Here is a 17,265-nt window from a genome sequence, read left to right as displayed (position 1 = left end):
GTATAGTCCCGCCAACCCCCTTCTTTTTTTTTTTTTTTTTTTTTTTTTTACAACAAAGAACTCAGAAGTGAGACGCCAACCACTGGCGACCAGAGTGGTGCCAGAGCACAAACCAGGGAGAAGTCGGCCCTCCAGGCTGCCTGATGAGAGACAGACTCGGGCTGGTGACTGACTGCCCAGGCCCGGTCCCTGGGAGAGAGCGGATTAACCCCCCTCCGCCGCTCACTACCAGCAGGAAGAATCCGGGCTGTTCTCAAACGCACTTCTGTTAGCTCCGGAGGGGTGCGCGGTGGGCCAGGGATGAAGCCGGGTCCCTGGACGTGCAGGAGGCGGTAACTGGAGCGAGGGATCCCGGGCGGGCCGGGGCGGGGTACCAGGGCCGGGGTGGCCTTGGAAACAGAAAGATGCTTGCTCCCACGAGGGGCGGGACAACCCAGGGCCAAGGTCAGGCTGGGTCCCGGGTGGCTTGCCGCCGCCTCCGGGCTCCACGTGGGGAGCGGGCCAGCGAGGTTGGCTAGGCATCCACGCCCGGGGCTGGGAGCAGGAAGTAGTCTTCCGTGGGCGCGGCCCTAGGCGCGGTGCTGCAGGTGCGGCGCTAGGTAGCTCTAGCGGACGGCCAGTGCAAAGGAGGAGGTGAGCGCGGGGTCGCCACCGAGGCCCCGGGGCTGGAGCTAGCGGCTGGGCCTGGCTTGAGGAGGAGGCGTTTTGGAAGGGGGAAGGAGCCCGAGGGGTGAGCGTGGTTGTTGCCTTGAGGCTCGGATCCGGCTGTGCCCAAATGAGGGTGGGGGGCAGATCGCGAGGGTTGATTGAAATCCAGACGGGATAGTGTGGCCTCGGGCCTCAGGGAGCGTCGCGGATCGTCTCCGGCTTGGAAGAGAGATGGGGGAGCTGGAAATGGGGGAGATAGGAAGGGACTGCATCATGGGAGAGTGAGGTGGGGCCAGCAGAGGGAGGGAGGGCTCGTAGGGGGTCTCTGGACGCCAAGGGATGCGGGGCGCCGCCAAGGCTCTGGGGCTGGGTCGGGCCCGGGATGAGGGGCGCAGAGGACGTACGGAGTCGGGGACAGTTAGCTTCTCGACAAGACAGAACTGGGCAGGGGTGGGGGAGGGGGGCTTGCAAAAAGGGGGCCGAGGCTCAAGCACCTATAGGAACCTTCCGCGGGGGCCGATTCCTGCCCCACCCCCCGCCCCACTATCCCCGGGCGGGGAGCGCACCGGAGCGGAGAGGAGGCGGGGACACAGACGCAAGCCTGACTCGGAAGGATGTTTCTGGCCCGCTGTGGCTTTAAGGGTGACGCCGGGCGTGCGGGCCCTTTAAGGAGGGGTCGGGGGCGTGTCAGGAAATGAGTCCTGGGCCCGCCTCGCGGGGGAGAACGGCCTCGGCTGTCCGGAGGCACCGGGGCTGAACGGCAGCCTATGCGCCGAAGGGCTACGCGCCGCGGGCTTGGGCAGGCCCGGCCTCCTCCCGCGCCCTTTGGGCCCCCGCCGCGAGCACCTCTGAGCTTCCCTGCACCCCTCTTTCCAAACCCCTCGCACGCCTTCCCTCCGTTCATCTTACTGCACGCCTCCCCTTTCCCCCTGCAAACCCTTTTCGCCCATGCCTCCCTCTCCCGGCGTCTCTTCCCCGCGCTGTCCTCCGCCCTTCAGCACCTTCGCCCTGCCTTCCTCCCCCTCCCCCTCTCCTTCCTTTCCTCTCCCCTCCCTTCTTCCTGAGACCCATCCCTACAAGGCCTCTTCTGTCCAACCTTAGCCTGTCCCTCACCGCTTCCCTGTGTCTCGTCTCATGAGCCACCTCAGAGTGGGGGCAGATTGTGAGGCTCCCCCCACAGCAGAACCTCTCCGTGGAGAGGCCTCTAGGCCATCCCCCATGTGACAGTTGAGGGCTGCGGCTTGCAGAAAGCAGACAGGGGCTGATTGCCCTGTACTCCAGTTCTGGCTGTAGAGTGACCCAGTTCCTCTGCTACCATGAACAGGGCCCCTTTGAAGCGGTCCAGGATCCTGCACATGGCACTGATGGGGGCTTCCGACCCCTCCGGAGAGGCAGAGGCCAGCAAGGAGAAGCCCTTTCTGCTGCGGGCGTTGCAGATCACGCTGGTCGTGTCTCTCTACTGGGTCACCTCCATCTCCATGGTGTTCCTGAACAAGTACCTGCTGGACAGCCCCTCCCTACAGCTGGACACCCCCATCTTCGTCACCTTCTACCAGTGCCTGGTGACCACGCTGCTGTGCAAGAGCCTCAGCATACTGGCGGCCTGCTGCCCCGGTGCCATGGACTTTCCCACCCTGCGTCTGGACCTCAGGGTGACCCGCAGCGTCCTGCCCCTGTCCGTCGTCTTCATCGGCATGATCACCTTCAATAACCTCTGCCTCAAGTACGTCGGCGTGGCCTTCTACAACGTGGGCCGCTCACTCACCACTGTCTTCAATGTGCTGCTGTCCTACTTGCTGCTCAAGCAAACCACCTCCTTCTATGCCTTGCTCACCTGCGGCATCATCATCGGTGAGTGGCCAGCCAGGGCCACGGGGGGTGGAGGGTGGGGGGTGGGGCGCAGGGACCCAAACCCCAAAGATCAACCCTGCCAGGCGTCGTTGGATTTTATCTGTCCCAGCTCCCTTGGGGAAGAGCCTGGGGCCCAGAGACAGTAAGCTCCCCGAGGTCACCCAGCAAGTCAGGGGCCCACCCAGGGCCCCTCAAAACAAGATCGGATTAGATCTACCTTTCACAGAGGGGAAAAAACCAAGGTACAGAGAAGCTAAATAATTTGTTGAAAATCACACAGCTAATAAGTGGCAGAGCTGGGATCTGATCTCAAGCAGTCTGGCTCCCCATGCTTGACCACTGTATTGCTTCTCAAGAGCTCAAGTGTCCTGACTCTCCATCCAGTGCTATTTCCAGAGAATGCATCTTGTAATAAATATACCATCACCCTCTGACCTTGTAGGCTCGTAGTGATGGCTAAGACAGTGGCAAGAAATAAGCTTTGAGAGGTCTTAGCTGTCTTCCCACGCTTGACCCTTAGAAAATAAGAATTATTGATGGGGACCTGGTGCGAAGCATTCACATTTAGCATCTCCTTTGTTCCCCAGAGGTCCCCTGGGAGGTAGCATCACCTTGATCAGCTCCATACAAACCAGGAAACTGAAGCTCAGAGAGGTTAAGCGACTTGCCCCGGGCCACACAGCTAGGAAGTCGCCAAGCTGGGTCACAAACCCAGATTGGCCAGACTCTCGGGTCTATGCTTTTAACCCCCCTGCTCTCCTCTTGTCGCCTAGAGATTATAGCTGCACTGTCCAACACAGTAGCCACCAACCACGTGTCTATTTCCATTTCCATTCATTCAGATTCAATGACATTTTAAAAATTCAGTTCCTCAGTTGCAGGTGTTAACAACCCGATTCTGTAGCCACATGTCAGGTGCTCAGTAGCCACATGTGACCAGTGGCTACTATATTGGACAGCGCAGATGATAGAACATTTCCATCATCACAGAAGGGGTGTTTGCGACACTCTGGGTAAGAGTGCACCCACTTCCCTCAGAATCCTCGCAGGGCTCTGTCATCCAGGAATGTGGTCTTTCTTTGAACCTGTTCAGGTTTTTCCTGGGGCTGTAAAGTTCGTGTTGGTTGACCTACATATTCTTCGCTGGTGTCTCCGAGTCCCAGGCCCAGTCTCACTGGTTGCAGGGGAGGGGCCCATCCCATGCCGCCTGTCCTAGAAAATGTTACTCTCATTGAGCAACTGCTGGATATAGGGCTGCTCAGTCCAGGCCCAAGATGGGAGACGGGAGAAGGCCAAGGTTAGAGGAGAAGGAGCTGCTGAGACCCCTGGTGGATTTTCAGCTGCCCCCTCGCCCCACCCCACCTCACCGCTGCCCAGAGCTGATGCAGAGTCCCAGGCCTCACTTAGCCAAACGCCTCAGGGGTCTCCACTTCAGCCTCACTGGACCCTATGAAGGGGGGAGGGGGAGCAGGGAGAGGGGAGCCTCCTGATGCGAGAATTTGCACGAAGAAAGGTGAAGTCGCTAGGGAAACTGGGCCCAAGTCCTAAAAGTAATCAAAGTGTCTGATAGTGTGATAGCGTCAGAGAAAGTGCCTTCACTGGCCACACTGATGGGGCAGGGGCCCAGGCCCCCTCTCTGCTTCGCTTCCCCTTAAGATGGGTCTCAGGTGACTATTACGGGGCCCTTCCTCCTTTCCCAGTATTGGGTGTGAGTTCCCTCTAGGGTGTGGAGCCTTGGGGTGGGGGTCCCTTCTGGACTTGGGAGGTCACGAGCCGGATGACTGGGGGCGCTCTGGCTAACCCTCCACACCCCCAGAGCAGGTCTACAGATACCTGTTTGCAAAGGCCCTGCCAAGACCCAGAATGTGCCTGCAACATAGGAGGGGCCTTATCTCCTTCAACCCTCAAAGCCACCTCCAGAACAACCTGCGTTCATGCATTCTTTCAGGCAGCCAACACATAAGAACGGATGGCCAGGCACGTGCCAGAGACTGGGCCAAACTTTGGGGATACAAATTCGGCCAAAGGGGACGGGGCTCCTGGGCTCCCGGAGGGCATGGTGATGATGCAGGGCAGTAAGTGAGTTATGTCGCAGGAGTGAAGCTACTATTGGGGTAATAGAAGGTGCTACAGGAAGCCTGGTGGGGGTGGGGAGGGAAGCAAAGTTGGAAATGGGGTAATCTAAGCAGGTGTGCCGGAGGAAGTGCTAGATGGGTATAAGGGAGGGGTGAGGAGACAGTGTTCTAGGCAGAGGAAAGTACCTGTGTGTTTCTTCATGCTCGGGCCATCGGGGGCCTTGCCCAAGTTAAGTGAGTCTGGAATGTTTCCCGAAGGTAGTAGGTGAGGAGGGGCTTTCAGCCAGGACAGGACCTGAGCAGATCTATCCGTACTTTAGGAAGATCATTCTAGTTGCAAGGTGGAGGGTAGTGTGGTTGGAGTTAGGGGGTCGAGAAAGTGACCCAGGTCTCTATAGATGAAGGAAATGGGAGCTCAGAAAAGTCAAGTCACCTTTCCTCAGGCCATGCAGCCTCTAAATGGCAGAACCCTGGGGCGCCTGGGTGGCGCAGTCGGTTAAGCGTCCAACTTCAGCCAGGTCACGATCTCGCGGTCCGTGAGTTTGAGCCCCGCGTCGGGCTCTGGGCTGACGGCTCAGAGCCTGGAGCCTGTTTCCGATTCTGTGTCTCCCTCTCTCTCTGCCCCTCCCCCGTTCATGCTCTATCTCTCTCTGTCCCAAAAATAAAATAAACGTTGAAAAAAAAAATTAAAAAAAAAAAAAATAAATAAAAATAAATGGCAGAACCCAATTGGAGCCCAAATCTCTCTGACACCAAAACTTCTCCTACTCCCCCATGTTACCAGGTGCTGTCGCACGAGGTACAGCACGTGTAAGATTCAGCCCCTGCCTCCTGGGAAGGTGGGGTGTAGCCAAAGAGATGGGACAGTCCCCATGGGCAGGTGACAGGCAAGGGGTCTTGCAGGGACCATGGAGGCTGTGTGAGCAGGAGGTGACACAAGATGAGGGTGTCAGAAAGAGTGACTGTCCGAAAAGACCTCAGGCCACAAGTGATTCTAACTCATTATAGGCTCCCATTTTACAGACGAGGAAGCCAAGGCTCTGAGACCTTAAATCACTTGCCCAAGGTCACCTTAACCACTAAGCACTCAGCCCTTCGGAGCTCATTTCTACCACTACTTTCCAGATGCCCCAGGCCAACACAGTCGCCCTGGTTATGGGTGCTCACAGCATGCTGCATTGTTTTATGGCCCTCATTACAATTGTAATTAAAGAAATAACTGCGAAATGAATCGTCTTAACGTCGTTCTCCTCTGCTAGAATGTAAGCTCCCGAGAAAGCATTCATGTCCTGGGCCACTTCCCCAGCCTTTGTATGGTGCCTTGCATGTAATAGAGAGTTTGGACATATTTATTGCAGAGGGGGCCGGGAGGACGGGACAGTGAGGGCAGCATTACCGTCTGTGACCTTCGGTGGCAAAACTCTCTGTCCTTCTTCCTCCCCGTCGTCATCCTCTTTGCCCCTCTCCTCTCTCCACCGCAGGTGGCTTCTGGCTTGGCGTGGACCAGGAGGGGGCAGAGGGCACCCTGTCTTGGACAGGCACCCTCTTTGGCGTGCTCGCCAGCCTCTGTGTCTCGCTCAACGCCATCTACACCAAGAAGGTGCTCCCGGCCGTGGATGGCAGCATCTGGCGTCTGACCTTCTACAACAACGTCAATGCCTGCGTCCTCTTCCTGCCCTTGTTCCTGCTGCTCGGGGAGCTTCAGACCCTCCGTGACTTTTCCCAGCTGGGGAGCGCCCACTTCTGGGGCATGATGACCCTGGGCGGCCTGTTCGGCTTTGCCATCGGCTACGTGACGGGACTACAGATCAAGTTCACCAGCCCCCTGACCCATAACGTGTCCGGCACCACCAAAGCCTGTGCCCAGACGGTGCTGGCTGTGCTCTACTACGAGGAGACCAAGAGCTTCCTCTGGTGGACAAGCAACATGATGGTGCTGGGGGGCTCCTCTGCCTACACCTGGGTCAGGGGCTGGGAGATGAAGAAGATTCAGGAGGAACCCAGCCCCAAAGAGGACGAGAAGAGCAGCATGGGGGTGTGAGCTCCTTCAGGGACCCGGGGATGGCCCAGTGGGGGAGAATGCCCAGGGCAGCTCTCTGGACCCTGAGAGGTAGTCTGGAGGGGGTATTGTTTACAAACCTGCTCACAAATCGGGTGGTTGAAATAGAGCCAGTGTTTTCAAGTGATGTCGGAAAGTTGCCAAACCTATCTCGACCGCCTTTCCTGTTTCTGAGTTTTGTCCTCCCCTAGGGAGGCAGGACCCCCTGGGAACAGCCAATGAGTTTCTCTGGAAGAGCACTCGCTTTTGGGGAGTAGGAGAAGGGCAGCACCCCATCCTGTCCCCCTTCCGGGGCCTTCTACCTCCACATGACCTTTGGGGTTGGGGACGGGCCACAACTTTGAGGGACAGTAGTAAGACTTCACTTATACTCAGGGGAGATGGGGGTATGACCCCACCACAGGCCAAATGAAGCGGTTTGGGAAACCTCACGTCTCTGGGTCCCAGGACAGGCAGCGAAGCTTTGACCCCGCAAATCAGCCTCCCTCCGGAGGAAAGTGTGGGCTGGGCTGAGGGGCGACACAGACAAGCGTCCCCTCTTGGTCTTCTGCGCCAAGACCACCAGTCCCCAGGGAAGGGCACGAAAGATCATTTGCACCCAAGCCTGGCTCTGGAATCCCCAAGGACTGCTGGGAATTGGCCCACATCGTGGGAAAGTGCCCTTTCCCACCATCTGCACCCTACGCTCCCAGCTTTTGGACATGGGGGAGCCACACAGCTTTTACAGGTTAAGCAGGGTCATTAACACCCTCCCCCGGTCCCTGACACTCAGAAGCTCATTCCTCCCCTCCTGAGGAGCCGCTAGCCCTCTGGTTTCCCGGCACCTGACTCAGGTAAGACCTCCCAGAGGTGCAGCCAGGCCACCCTCCTAACTCTGGCTTCCCAGAGCGTCATCCCCAAGAGGACTGGTAGAGCCAGGGTCCTGGCTCAGAACCTTCCCCCTCAGCGGTGCTGTGCCTTCCCCTGAGCCAGATCCCTGCCTGGGTGTTGGAACCTGACTCTGATGAAGGTGATAAAGTAACAATTACGTTTCTTCCCTGAGGTTAGGGCTGAAAGAACCTTCTCTTCCCCTTACCAACGCCCTGCCCCCACACCCACCCCCACCCCCGTGGGCTTAGGACGGCCTTCACAAACCCTGTCTCTTCGGCTGTGCATTCTGCCCCACCCATCTCCTTGGGATAATTCCTCCTGTTTTGTCCCCATCAGGAAAGGTTGGGGAGAGTGGGTCTTCTCATCCGCAATGGTTTCTAAGGAAGTTATTCTGGCCTGATGCTCTGAACTGTGTGTGAGTTCATTAAAAATGGAAATAAGACCTTGTAGTGGAAACCCTGACAGTTGGGGTTCTTTTCTTTCTTGCAAGGCTAGTGCCTGACTAAACTTTGATTGCGGAAGCATCCGCTTCAGAGATTGCCGGACACACAACCAGGCTGCCTCCCCATCTGAGACCCCTTCATTTTAAAGAACCTGATTGATTTCAGTAACCGATCACTTGGGCCACTTCTTTTCTTCTCTTCCTACACTTTAAATTTCCACTCCTATGTTTTGAATTCACCAATAAAGAGCGAGCCTGCAAAGCCTTGACCCCAATAAAAGCAGATCCCCAGGCCTGTGTGTGCTCTCATTCTCTCTCTCTCTCCCTCCCTCTCCGGTCTCCCCCCACCACCCCCACATTGCTGTGTGGCCCCAGGTGTGCTGTGTAATTTCCAGATCCTGTAAGTAATAAACCTTTATTTTTTCAAAGTTTCCTGATGGTTATTGCTGAAGGGTGTCTTGCAATTGTTAAGAACCACAAGGACCGTCCGCATTGCTTATCGACAGGCGGGGACCAGCACCAAACAATCAGTGTAGTTGGCAGAACTGCATGATGGCCCTTACAGTTAACCAAGGGGAACGCCCTTATTACCTGCGACTGGCTTACGAACCACCTAAGTCAGGTGGGTGACACCATCTGGAAAAGGAACACAGCTTGCTGGGGGTCTGTCGCACTGCTCTGTGCTTTTGTATATGGCGTCTGTGGTATGTTGCCTGAGGGATCCCACCCAAAAGCTCACAGCTGCTGTGATTATCCAATGATCTCCCCAGAGCAACATGATCAAGACCATATGGTCTAATGAGACAATTAGACCACTAATTACAAAGGCCTTCATTGACTATTCATGTGCATAAGGGTCCTCAAGGCCAAGGAGAGCTAAGGAGGGTAGATTGGGTAGCTAGGCTATTGTCATACCCAAGGAGTGGCTTTGGGCTACACACTAGGAAAACATTCCTGCAGGTGAGGAGGACTGGTGACCACTAAGTCTGTGGGTCATGCGTGGACTGCGAGCTGTAACCCAGAAGAGTGCGATAGCCTTGCAACCAGAAATCAATGGCACCACTGGAGGGAAAATGCAATTGACGCCTATGGTGTCTATGTCACCAGTTCACTCAACTCTGTCACTCTTCATCCCCTGATCTGTTGGGATATTCTGGGTCCAATCCCCGGTGTGATGTTACTAAAAACAATAATGGACCGATAAATGATCTCAACATCTGGTTCCAGTGCCTCCTAAGAGCCCTGAGGAGGTACCCCAGCTCCTTGACAAATGCAGAACTTCATGGATGCTAGATATTCTATTCTCTTCAGTGCCATGTGAGCCAGCAAGCAAGACTGCCATTGGGCTCCTGAGGCCTGAGGGCTTTTCCCAAAGACCTGGTGTATATTGTGCCAGTGGAGGCAGATCTTAATCCTGGAGAGGTCTCTTGGGACACCCTGGAAAGGAAAGTGGCCACCTACAAAAAGGGTTCATTGTGACACCATCCAAAATTTTCCAGCAACGACAAGTAAGGTCAAGGGCATAGGAGAAAAACAAGAAGCAGAAACTGAGATCAAAAGCTATACCTTAACTGAAATTCAAACCTTGATCTTAAAGATTTTATGCAAAAGGAGAGAGGGGAACTGATTGGTTCCTGTGGGTTTTCTGATTTGTTTGCAATAGGCTCCAAACTATGACTCATAGCAGTCAAAATGTGTCAACTGGCTGATATCTCTAAAAACCCAAAAATCCATAGCTTTCTTCAAGAGCCATCTTGGCTGTATGTTTGTTTCTTCTGCGACACCAGAGATCCTGAGCCCCCTCAGCTTTCCCCTGAACTGGGCAGGGCTAAAAGCATGCCTCGCGAGGTGTCGCCACCACCAAGGGGAGAGCTGGCAGGGTTATCGGGGCCCCTAGTGAGGAGGAAGAGAGAATGGGAAGGCAAAGGCCCCAAAAGCTACCATTTTTGGGCCAGGACCCTCTTCTCACTTAGATATTGATGGCCTGGTGTCAGGCTCATCCTTCTATCACACTAATCCCTGTTAAGGCTCCCAATGCGTGGAAAATATTGAGATGATGCCATCTCCTGCCACACAAAACTGGCATGATCCAATGGGTTTATCATTTCCGTGACCGCAATGGCCCAAATGACTCCCTCTTCCATTTCCAACCCTAAAGAGGCCCTATTTGACCTTGAGTCCATAGAGGATTTTAGTTTAATATTTACCCATCCATTTTGAAAGAGAGAGAGAGAGAGAGAGAGAGAGAATCCCAAGCAGACTCAGCACTGTCAGCATAGAGACTGATATGGGGCTCGAACTTATGTGAGAACATGACCTGAGCCAAAATCAAGAGTTGGATGCTCAATCAACTGAGCCACCCAGGTGCCCAAGATGTATTTTTTTTTTTTTAATTTTTATGTATTTACTTTGAGAGAGAAAGAGAGAAAGAGGCAGGAGCAGAGAGAGAGGGAGAGAGAGAATCCCAAGCAGGCTCCATGCTGAGCAGGGCTCAATCCCACCAGCATGAGACCATGACCTGAGCTGAAATCAGGAGTTGGATGCTTAACCTACTGAGCCACCCAGGTGCCCCCAGAGAATGATTTTTACAGGGTGCTCCCCTAATTATAGGGAAGCACTGCTACTTTTTCCTGGGACTGTGGTAACCATCCAAAGGTGCAAAATCTCTTAGAAGAAAACTTACCTTCTCTCTCTGTCCCTTGAAGTAAATCTTACCATGCCTTTGACATGTAAACACAAATCTTAAATATCCTCTCCACAAATATTAGTAAAAAGCTTTAGCCCTCTGAGCAGGTGAACACTTACTCCAACTGCCAAACAAAATTTGGATCCAAGCGGTTCTTTTATAAACTCATGAGTTTTGCTTTATTATACTCACCTCAACGATTAAAAATTTAAAACACGTGCTATAAGGTCTCTGTGTCTATAGATCTATATATGTTGTAAATGTGAGATATATTTCTACCTCTATTGGTATTGCTAAAATTAATTTGTAAAGGGATCTATTCGGTTGGCTAAAAAACAAGTGTTTATATGAATTAGGGATTCTGAAAACTCTCAGAAATATAAGAGAAATTAACCCAAATGTTCTCAACTTCTTGTGATCTAGGATAATATTTGGTAAAGAAAACCTAGTTCAAGTTTTTTTACTTAATTAAAACAGATATGTCTTGAGAGTTATCAGCATTAAATACTATATTTTTATTCTCACTAGGTTTACTAAAGGTCCAATAAGTTCAGGTTATCTCTTGCAAAACTTGCAAGAAAAGTAGCTTGGGATGATGTCTGACTTTGTCTAGTATCTAATGAAGTTTTTTGTGGGTTGTGAAACATAATTGTTGGAAGAAAGATTTTGATATATGTAAGTGGGATACAAGGGTTTAGGTTAACTTTCCAGCAATAATCATGTATTACAGTGTGTTTACTAAAAAATAGTTGCCCAAATCTTTGGTGGCTTTTATCCTTAGAATTTTGCTAAGTTAAATTAAATGATGGGAATTCATTTAAAGTCTAGATCATTTCCAAGCAAGATAAAATACTGAAACATTAATCATTAATTCCTAACCAACCCTAAGTTTACCTACTTTTGGCTTGTTATTCCAGAGGCACTGAAGATATTTGAGTCTGTTGGTAAACCTGTCTTGTGCCACATTGAAAAACTGTTGTGAGGAAATGTTGGTTTCTAGACATTATGAAATGTATTCACAAAATTGCCATCTAAAGAACGCTGGTGTAACAATTGACAATGAAAACCTTCTTAGTTTTCCTTGGACAAAGCTACTAAGGGTTAAGAATTCTAATTAATATTTGTAATTCAAGCTACTAGAAATAATAGGAGAAACTTCAGGAAGAGGAGGAAGTGTTTTTGGCTAAGAGACAGTATGAAATAGGGAGACGCATTTTTGTTAAGAGAAAAGAAAGTAAATTTGTCCTAAAGTAAAACTGTTTATTTCTGGAGGAGGAAGAGGAAAATAAAGGACAAAATGGTACAAAAAACTTGGGGAGAGATGGGGCACCTGGGTGGCTCAGTCTGTTGGGCATCGGACTCTTGATTTCGGCCCAGGTCATGATCTCACGGTTTGTGAGTTCAAGCCCCACGTTGGGCTCTGTGCTGACAGCCCAGAGCCTGCTTGGGATTCTCTCTCTCCCTCTCCTGCCCCTTCCCGAACAAACAGGGGAAGGGCAGAGAGAGACACACAATCTGAAGCAGGCTCCAGGCTCTGTGCTGTCAGCACAGAATCCACAAACCGTGAGATCATGACCTGAGCTGAAGTCGGAAGCTCAACCAACTGAGCTACCCAGGCGCCCCAAGGGAGAGAGAGAATCTTACCCTATATAGTCAAGTTGGCTGAAATTGAATTTATCACAAGGATTTATCACAAGGATTATAAAATTGAGATTCAAAATCAGCAGCATACCTATGTAAAACTAAAACTCAGTTTTCCTTCATCTGTTTTTTTTAATGTTTATTTTTGAGAGAGTGAGTGGGGGAGGGGCAGAGAGCCTGGGACAGAGGATCCAAAGCAGGCTCTGGGCTGACAGCCGTAACGGAGCCTGATGTGGGGCTTGGGAGATCACGACCTGAGTGGAAGTCAGCCGCTCAACTGACCTAGCCACCCAGGTGTCCCTCCTTCATCTGTTAAAGCGACAAAGTTTTCTTGACCTGCTCCTGATAAGAGGTTATAAAAATTTTTTCCTTTACCTTTTAAGCCATCTGTCTAGAAAGCTAAGATTTTCTGTCTTATCAAAATAATCTCCTGTATTTCATGTCCTCTTTATCAACAGGTCCTTGGTTACTCGGGAAAACTGAGTCATCTTAATATTAAAAGAGCTGAGTTTGGGGTGCCTGGGTGGCTCAGTCAGGTAAGCACCTGACTTCCCCTTAGGTCATGATCTCAGGCTCGTGGGTTTGAGCCCCACGTCGGGCTCTGTGCTGACAGCTCAGAGCCTGGAGCCCACTTCGGATTCTGTGTCTCCCTCTCTCTTTACCCCTCCTCTGCTCATGTTCTGTCTCTGTCTCTGTCTCTCTCTCTCTCTCTCTCTCTCAGAAACACACAAGCGTTATAAAAGAGTCAAGTTTCACTCACAAATGTATAACCTTCCATACTTGCCTTTAAAATCTTTTATTGTCGGGGCGCCTGGGTGGCGCAGTCGGTTAAGCGTCCGACTTCAGCCAGGTCACGATCTCGCGGTCCGTGAGTTCGAGCCCCGCGTCGGGCTCTGGGCTGATGGCTCAGAGCCTGGAGCCTGTTTCCGATTCTGTGTCTCCCTCTCTCTCTGCCCCTCCCCCGTTCATGCTCTGTCTCTCTCTGTCCCAAAAATAAATAAACGTTGAAAAAAAAAATAAAATAAAAAATAAAAAATAAAAAAAAAAAATCTTTTATTGTCAATTTGGTTAAACAAATAACCAAGGATTGTTTCATAATAACCTGTGATCCTATTTAGGCAAGTATACGAAGTATTTTTATATTTTAAACAAACTTTCCCAAATCAAATTCTATACAAAGTCTTTCCGGCCTGGAATGCAATGGTCAACCTAAACGTGACCCTATCAATTTCTAAGCCACCGCCAGGTTCCTTAAACAGAAGGGACACGGTGATTTCCGCATCCTTTGTATGATCAAAACATTAAGACATTCTTAATATTACTTGTACTTTCTTAGACAAAAATCAAGGGAAATTTTACTTTAACTTTTACCCCAGATTTTGCAGCGCACATTAAAAGGTTCATGGCCTCTGACTTCGTCTCAAGTATCAAACTAATTCACAAGTTAAAAAAAAGTTTTCAGGGGAACCCCAACTCTCGGCACAAATTGAACAGCCCGCCTCACTGTACAACATCCCACACACGCATGCACAAAGTGTGTGTAGATGGGCTTGGAGGCACACGCGGCCACAGACCCCGACCTGGATGCAGATGAAGCCCAGGCAAGTCTTCCAGTGTCCCACCCCACCACCCCCACCACCCCCACCACCCCCAGCTCATCTCTATGGTATTTAAAGGGAACGGAACAGCCTCCAGGAATGTGTCCCCTGCAAGAAGGCAGGGGACACGCCAGCATCCCAAAGCCCAGACTGTCCCCCTTCCTTCTCATCCCTCTCTGAAGACAGGGATGTTGAAGTTGGACTTCCCAGGAAAACACTGGCAGGTGAAGTTGGAAAATTGAGAAACGGTGAGCTGGCCCGATGCTTCCGGGCCTCGCTGTTCCTATCCGAGATCCGGGATACCCCTGTCCTTCCTGCCCCACGACATGGTGGTGAATGACTGCTCAGCATAGTCCCGGGAATACAGTGAGTTATCACTCTTATTACATGAGATTCAATCAAGTGAATGGGAAGATCTGACTGGCTTTATTAAATGATGCACGAATCGGAGCTGGGGCACCTGGGTGACTCAGTCAGTTAAGTGTCCAACTCATGATTTTGGCTCAGGTCATGATCTCACGGTTCTTGGGTTGGAGCCCCACATCGGGCTCTGTGCTGACAGTGTGGAGCCTGCTTGGGATTCTCTCTCTCCCTCTCTCTCTCTGCCCCTCCCTCAGTCGCATGCTCACTTGCCTCTCTCTCTCTCAAAATAAAGAAACTCAAAAAATAAAAAATAAATAAATTTTAAAAAATGATTCATGAATCGGGCAGCACATCATCTAGCAAATAGAGAGGCACTCCAAGGAGCTGTATTTTATGGACTTGATTTATATGTTAAGAAATCCCAGGTGGGGGGATTGGGCGGAATAGGTAAAGTTTTTATAGGAAAGTTTTGAGAGATGGAGGGTGGGGCAAGAAAGTTATTAGCAAAGGAAAAGGATTATTCCAGAGGAAGCTGTTTGCTAAGGGGAAAGCAAAGTGTCCTATCGTGCAGATAACCTTTCTTCTTTGGGATCTGGAGAGGACCCAGAGACTAATTGGCACTAACAGAAAGAACAGTTTCCTGACTGACTGGTTAAGGCTACATTTCCGTGGGGGGGGGGGGGGGAGGCCGGGGCGGGGGGGGGGGGGGGGCGGGGAAATGCAGTTAGATCGGGACACCATTTGGGGCCTGTGGTTTTCTTTTTTTAACACTATTATCAACATCAACAGACGACCGTCTCCTTTATTGAGTGCTAACTCTGCCCCACACACTAGGGAGACAAGCAGTGGAAAAGACACCGTAAACAATCAGATCCATGCAGTGCAGTAAGAACGATGAAGAATACAAAAAAAAAAAAAAAAAAGTCAAAATGGAGAATAGCAGAAGGGAAGCTTCTAGATAGAATAGTCAGAGAAGGCCTCCGATGAGTACACCTTTGAACCTCAGACCCAAGTGATAGGAAGGAGCCGGCCACAGGAAAAGTTGGGGAAATGGTGCTCAGACAGAGCTTATGGAGCTTGCAAACAACCTGAGGAGGGAAAAGAGCTGGGCGCAGTCGAGAACCCGAGTGAAGGCCAAGGTGACAGGAACAGAGTTGGGTAACCCAGCTTCTTATTCCCACTGGGTTCCTCCTCACAGGGGAAGACATAATCCCAGAAATAGGAAACGGGGTAGAGACAGATTTAACAACTTCCTGACATTAGTTGGAAACCGGGTTCCTTTTGGTTCCACTCACCAAGGGGAGGAGTAGGGAGAGGAGTCAGAGGCCAAGTTCCAGCCAGGGAGCATTATACTGACCACAGCAAGGTTAGATTTATTCTCAGTGCCATAGTCAGCCACCGAGGGGTGCCATGACCTGATTTATATCTTGAGAAATCCCGGGTGGGGGGATGGGCGAAATAGGTGAAAGAGATTAAGAGTACGCTTACCATGATGAGCACTGAGTAGCATATAGAGTTGTTGAATCACTATATTGTACCCCTGAAACTAATATAACACTGTATGTTAACTATACCAGAGTTAAAATTAAAAATATTAAAATACTAGATAGATGATTAGATAGATAGATAGATAGATAGATAGATAGATAGGACTTAGAAAATATCCCTCTGGCTATTGTGAGAATGGATGGGCACGAAAGGTGAGGGTGGCCAGCCAGGAGGCTGTAATGGTGGCCAGACAAGAAATGACAATGGCTTAGATCATGGTGGTGGCTGAAGAGATGGGGAGAGAATGCGTTTCAGAGGTAAAGCCAATCGACTTTCAGAGGGATTGAATGTGATGTTGAGAGAAAAGGAGAATTCCAGGACAATGCCCAGACCCTGGCTTACAGAACTTGGGAAGGAGGTGCCATTTATTGGACAGAGAAGACTAAGGGGTGAGAGTTTAAGATGTTGGATGGTTGGTTGGAACAAGACATCTTCCAGTAGGCATGTCAAGTAGAGTCTGGGACATTAGGACTCTGGAAGTTTCTGTGAAGAGGAAAGCACGAAAGAAACAGCCTATTCCATTCACTACTGATCTGTACATGGCCTCTCCAGCGTGATGGTCACAGGGTAGTTGGCCCCCTTACCTGTTATTGGCTTCCACCAGAGTTCAGGTCCCAAGAAGAGTAGGTAGATGCTAGCTGCCCTTTTCTGACCTGGTCACCTAGTGTCACTTCTGCCTTTCTCCATTGGTTCAAGCAATTACAAGCCCACTCAGGATCAAGGGTAGGAGAGAGTTCCCACTTCCCATGGGAGGAGAGTCTAAGACCTTTGGGAATATGTATTACCACCACACAGCACTTCTTATGGCTGTCCATTGATAACAGCTCCTTGCTAAGCCATGTGGTGTAGGAAATACAAATGACACACATATGGGTTTATTCCTTGTAGCTCAGTGAGGAACCCCATTTGATCATAGGTAAAATGAATGCCCAAGACCCATCCTTCACAGAACTCCCAGTGTGTCCTCTCAGTAGTAATAGCTAGGTGTTTATATTATGCCTTTAGATTTTCAAAGCACTTTAATAGTGCTTATAGTCACGGACTAGCAGAACTGGAAAGGATTATAGTGATTGAGATTACCCAGCCTAGGTATGAGCTCCCTGCATCACTTCCTGGAATCATTTGTGATGGCACTTAAGCTGCCCCTAATCACAACTTTTTGAATATTAATAGTATGATATCTAAAAAACATGAAATTCATTCTTTCAGTAAAGATTTGAGTACCTACCGTGAGCCAGGCATATATCAGAGATTCAGACAGACCACAGTCCTTGCATTCTTGGAGCTTACGGAGAAAAGAACAACAGTAAACAAAAAGACAACACATAAATAATACATAGAATGTGCCACAAAGAAGATAAGGCCCAATTAGGGGACTGGCAGCATCAGGCATAGGACTAGTTCGGGAATCAGGACCTCTCTAAGTAAAAATGTGAGTAAAGATCTAAATGTAACAAAGGAGAGGTCAGGAGAAGCTCTGGGGT

The 17,265-nt window shown here is 50.6% G+C and overlaps 1 protein-coding gene across 2 annotated transcripts; it reads left to right on the top strand.

Moving 5' to 3' along the window:
* The first annotated feature begins 218 nt into the window (after nt 1-218).
* Nucleotides 219-8,376, top strand: SLC35C1 (solute carrier family 35 member C1). 2 transcript variants are annotated; one of them, XM_086677603.1, is made up of 3 exons: nt 219-332; nt 1,973-2,499; nt 6,056-8,376. In XM_086677603.1, exons 1-3 carry the CDS (start codon nt 301-303, stop codon nt 6,613-6,615), a joined length of 1,119 nt encoding a protein of 372 aa, XP_086533729.1. In that variant the 5' UTR covers nt 219-300; the 3' UTR covers nt 6,616-8,376. The 2 variants fall into 2 exon arrangements, with proteins under 2 accessions (XP_086533729.1, XP_086533730.1); XM_086677604.1 differs by lacking the exon at nt 219-332 and adding an exon at nt 511-633.
* The last annotated feature ends 8,889 nt before the right edge of the window (nt 8,377-17,265 follow it).

The sequence above is a fragment of the Puma concolor genome, chromosome D1 (assembly GCF_028749965.1).
Source record: "Puma concolor isolate L17-30 chromosome D1, mPumCon1.1.hap2, whole genome shotgun sequence".
Taxonomy (NCBI): domain Eukaryota; kingdom Metazoa; phylum Chordata; class Mammalia; order Carnivora; family Felidae; genus Puma; species Puma concolor.
This window is presented reverse-complemented; position numbering and strand designations above follow the sequence as displayed.

Coding starts and splice junctions, on each gene's coding strand:
- SLC35C1 (XM_086677603.1), top strand. CDS start 301: ATGAAGCCGGGTCCCTGGACGTGCAGGAGGCG. Junction 333..1,972: donor CCCTGGACGTGCAGGAGGCG/GTAACTGGAGCG, acceptor TACCATGAACAG/GGCCCCTTTGAAGCGGTCCA. Junction 2,500..6,055: donor CACCTGCGGCATCATCATCG/GTGAGTGGCCAG, acceptor TCTCCACCGCAG/GTGGCTTCTGGCTTGGCGTG.